The sequence below is a fragment of the Colobus angolensis genome, unplaced genomic scaffold (genome assembly GCF_000951035.1).
Source record: "Colobus angolensis palliatus isolate OR3802 unplaced genomic scaffold, Cang.pa_1.0 Scaffold77, whole genome shotgun sequence".
In the NCBI taxonomy this organism is placed as follows: Eukaryota; Metazoa; Chordata; class Mammalia; order Primates; family Cercopithecidae; genus Colobus; species Colobus angolensis.
The window spans coordinates 588,064-593,072 of NW_012121487.1; the positions used below are offsets into that span (position 1 = coordinate 588,064).

The window sequence follows — 5,009 nt, forward strand, 5'->3', positions numbered from 1 at the left end:
TCAGCCAGGCTATCATGGTGAAACCCCATCTCTACTAAAAATACAAAATTAGCTGGGTGTGGTGGCACGCGCCTGTAATCCCAGCTACTCATGAGAGTACAGAGGCAAGAGAATCACTTGAACCCGGGAGATGGAGGGTGGAGTGAGCCGAGACCATACCATTGCACTCAGGCTGGGCAAAAAGAGTGAAACTCCAACTCAAGAAAACACACACACACACACACAAAACTAGGGTTATAGGCTGGGTGTGGTGGCTCATGACAGTAGTCCCAGCACTTTGGGAGGCCCATGTGGGAAGATCACCTGAGGCTGGGAGTTTGAGACCAGCCTGGGCAACATAGTGAGACTCTGTCTCTACAAAAGTATTCAAAATTTAGCTGGGTGTGATGATGCACACCTTCAGTCCCAGCTACTTGGGAGGCTAGGGCGGGAAGATAACCTGAGCCCAGGAGTTGGTGGTTACAATGAGCTATGATCATGCTACTGCACTCAAGACTGTGTGACAAAGTGAGATCCTATCTTAACAAAAAGAAAAACCGGACGGGTGCGGTGGCGCACGCCCGTAATCTGGCACTTTGGGAGGCCAAGGAGGGAGGATCACTTGAGCTCAGGAATTTGAGACCAGCCTGGGTAATATGGCAAAAACCCATTTCTACAAAAATACAAAAATTAGATGGACATGGTGGGATGTGCCTGTAGGCCCAGCTACTCGGGTGGGGTGTGAGTTGGGATTGAGGTCGGAAGATCGCTTGAATCCAGCGGGTCACGCCACTCACTACACACCAGCCTGGGCAACAGAGCGAGACCCTGCCTCAAAAAAAAAAAAAAAAAAAAAACAAACCAAAAAACAAAACCAACCACAACTACCAAAAAAACTCATAAAAAACAAAAAGAAAAAAAAACCCCAAACTAGGGTTATCTACACTATGATTCACTGCACAGCTAGACTCAACCATTGGCCAGATCCAGGTATCTCTCCTCACTGCGTGCTCTACAGTTTCAAGTACTCAACCTTGAGAGACACCAGAAAAAAAGGCCTGGGAAAACATGTTTGCATGTGTGAGTGAGTGAAAGAGAGAGTAACATACATGTACAAATGAATGTACACGTATATGGGGGAGCTGGGGGAAGTGGTACAGATACAATAAGAATGCAGAGACTTACCACATGAAGATAATTTGCTTTCTGACACAAGAAAAGCTAGGCCTACATTTTTGGATGCAATAAAAGCTGGGACTCCACAATACATCCTAAAATTCCTGGAATTATCTGACAAAAAGACTATTTTTCTCCTCATTAAGATGGCCATGAAGATTAGACTGAAGGTATATATTAACTCATTTCCATTTGGCCTATCAGCTCTCTAGTGCCCCCTTTATCTAAAAATGACCATTTTTTCTCTTAAGAGTAAGAACTATGATTCTCTGTAGGCTAAGCAGTTTTTGAGGCACCTGGTTTCATTTGGAAATAAAATGAATTTATGGTCAAACTCGATGATGTATCTTCTTTTAAGAATCTTTAGGATGAAAAATACCCTCCTCTCACTGGAATTCATTCCATTTTCATAGGCTTTATGAGATGACCCTATCCCTGGAGGCAGTTGAACTGAGCCATACCTCCGTCTAGCACTCATATCCACAGGCTCATCATTGATGTTTTCTTTGCCTGGCCTTCCAGCAGTCCTGTTGTCTCCATGAGGCCTGAGATTCCCATTAAGTTTTTCTTCATAGCCCTTGACACCACTGCCATCCTGTTTGGTGGGTAACTCATGTGGCACCTCAAGATTTGCCAAATCCTTCCTTTTGAGCAATGCCAACATTTTCAGACGTTCCATGGCCTCGTGCCCCTCCATTTTGAGTCGCTTTGCCAGGACATCATCTCGCTCATCTGCTGGGTCCAAGCTCCGCTTCAACAGATTCAAGCGAAGAGCATCTTCTGTCATTCGATCCATCCTATGGAAAGAAAACTACAAGTAAGATCAGAATAAAGTCCCTTAAATAGTATATTTTTAAAAAGGTGGGATGGTAAAGTTACTAACAAGAATCTCTCTTTAAAGCTCTCTCTCTCTCACACACACACACAGTTCAAAGTTAACTAAGCTAATGTTCTAATATTGTCCTAGAACATCTATATTAAAGGAGATTTCTCCATTCAACCTCAGCAATTTAAGTAAACTTAAATTTACATAAGTGAGGCCTGTTGATATTTGCCCTGAATTCTACATGGATACAGACTGAAAATATATTTTTTTTTTTAGCTTTTATTTTACGTTCAAGGGTACATGTGCAGGTTTGTTACATAGGTAAACTGCATGTTACCAGGGTTAGCAGATTCAAAATCTGAAGAAACTTAAGATGCTTTTTAAAATGAAGGACTTAGGTGGTTAGCCTGATAAGAAGCACTGTTTTTTTCTTTACTCATGAAGCAAAATTGTTAATGATAAGCTAATTAATCATTATCTTCCCTTTTCACTTTGATTTTTTTTACACTAACAAAATCTAAATGTAGGGCAAGCATGGTGGCTCAACTTATATTCCCAGCTCCTCCAGAGGCTAAGGTGGGAAGACTGCTTGAGCCCAGGAGTTCAAGACCAGCCTGAGAAAAATCGTGAGACCCCATCTCTACAAAAAAATTAAAAATCTGTCAGGCATGGTGGCACATGCCTGTAGTCCCAGCTACTTGGGAGCCTAAGGTGGGAGGATTGCTTGAGACCAGGAGGTTGAGGCTGCCGTGAGCCTGATCGCCCCACTGAACTCCAGCTGGGGTAATACAGTGAGGCTCTGTCTTAAGAAACAAACAACAAAAAATCTAAATGCAAATTCAGATTTAGATTTTCTCCAACACTTTCAAATCCAGGGTTGTTGTCCTGGTAGGAAACAGTAAAGATAAAGTAGTAAGAAAATCTTTTAAGTCAAAGAAACACAGGTTAAAATTGCTACTTATGTTAACCAGGTCAAATACTTAGTAAGTTACTTTACCTTCCCAAGTTTCAATTTCATTTGTAAAAATGGAGTGCTTAAAATTTTCTTCTATTCCAGGGCTGGGTGCAGCAGCTCACACCTATAATCCCAGCATTGGGTTGAGGCGGGTGGATCACAAGGTCAGGAGTTCAAGACCAGCCTGGCCAAGATGGTGAAACCCCATTTCTACTAAAAATACAAAAACTTAGCCAGGCGGGGTGGCGGGCGCCTGTAATCCCTGCTACTTGGGAAGATGAGGCAGAGAATTGACTGAACCCAGGAAGTGGAGGTTGCAATGAGCTGAGATCTCGCCACTGCACTCCAGCCTGGGCAATAGAGGGAGGGAGGGAGGGAGGGAGAAGGGAGGGATAAAATAAAAAAGATTATTTTCCAGTTGCAATTAAAAAAAAAAAAGAAACGGGGGCTGGGTGCAGTGGCTCATGCTTGTAATCCCAGCACTTTGGGAGGCTGAGGTAGGTAGATCACTTGAGGTCAGGAAATCGAGACCAGTCTGGCCAACATGGTGAAACCCTGTCTCTACTAAAAATACCAAAATTAGGCACGGCGGCGCTTCCATGTAGTCCCAGCTACCTGAGAGGCTGAGGCATGAGAATCACTTGAACCTGCAAGGTGGAAGTTGCAGTGTGCAAAGATTTCACCACTGCATTCCAGCCTGGGTGTGACAGAGTGAAACTCTGCCTCAAAACAAAAACAAAACAAAACCAAAAAATGAAACACACACCCTTTATTATTTATTTATTTGAGATGGAATCTTGTTCTGTCACCAGGCTGGAGTGGAGTGGTGAGATCTCAGCTCACTGCAACCTCCGCCTCCCAGGTTCAAGTGATTCTCCCGCCTCAGCCTCCCAAGTAGCTGGGACTATGGGTGTGTGCCACCACGTCCAGCTAATTTTTGTATTTTAGTAGACGGGGTTTCACCACGTTAGCCAGGATCATCGCGATCTCTTGATCTTGCGATCTGCCCGCCTCGGCCTCCTAAAGTGCTGGGATTACAGGCATTAGCCACCATGCCCGGCCTGTTTTTATTTTTATTTTTGAGAGATAGGGTCTCATTCTATCACCCAGGGTAGGGTGCAAGTGGCACAATCATAGCTTATTGCAGCTTCAAACTCTAGGGCTCAAACAATCCTCCACGCCTCAGCCTCCTGAGTAGCTAGAGAAGCATGCCACCACACTGGGCTAACTTTTCAGTTTTTTGTAGGACAAGGTCTCACTATGTTGCCCAGGCTGGTCTGGAACTCCTGGGCTCAAATGATCCTCCTGCCTCAGTTTCTCAAAGTGCTGGGGATTATAGGCAGAAACGCACCTTTTAGAGACAAGAGAAAAGTCAGAACCCAAACTTCTGAATTTTGTGGTAATGTTTTTTAATTCCTTCTCTTTTTAAAGAATAGCTTTAGCAGCCATAAAAAAGAATGAGTTCATATCCTTTGCAGGGAAGTGGATGAAGCTGGAAGCCATCAATCTCAGCAAACTAACAAAGGAACAGAAAACCAAACACTGCATGTTTTCACTCCTAAGTGGGAGTTGAACAATGAGAACACATGGACACAGGGAGGGGAACATCACACACCTGGGTCTGTCGGGAGGTGGGAGGCAAAAGGAGGGAGAGCATTAGGACAAATACCTAATACATGTGGGGCTTAAAACCTAGATGACGGGTTGATAGCTGCTGCAAACCACCATGGCACATGTATACCTATGTAATAAACCTTCAGTTTCTGTGCATGTATCCCATAACTTAAAGTAAAATAAAATTAAAAAAAAGAAGAGCTTTACTGAGATATAATTCACATATCATACAATTTACCTATGTACAGTGTACAATTCCATGACGTTTAGCATATTCAAAGCTGTGCAACTATCATCATAATCAACTTTAGAACATTTTTATCACACTTCACCTCCCAATTTACTTCTGAAAAATATCTTCAGATGGAGGCCAGGCGCAGTGGCTCAAGCCTGTAATCCCAGCACTTTGGGAGGCCGAGACGGGCGGATCACGAGGTCAGGAGATTGAGACCATCCTGG

At 43.6% G+C, this 5,009-nt stretch overlaps 1 protein-coding gene across 1 annotated transcript in view; it reads right to left on the minus strand.

Moving 5' to 3' along the window:
- GATAD2B (GATA zinc finger domain containing 2B) overlaps positions 1–5,009 on the minus strand; it is a 140,639-nt gene that overhangs the window by 21,122 nt on the left and 114,508 nt on the right. Inside the window, exon 2 of the mRNA XM_011928162.1 lies at positions 1,617–1,952. Within this exon, the coding sequence (XP_011783552.1) occupies positions 1,617–1,951 (335 nt within the window). The 5' untranslated portion in view covers position 1,952. The remainder of the gene's footprint in view (positions 1–1,616; positions 1,953–5,009) is intronic.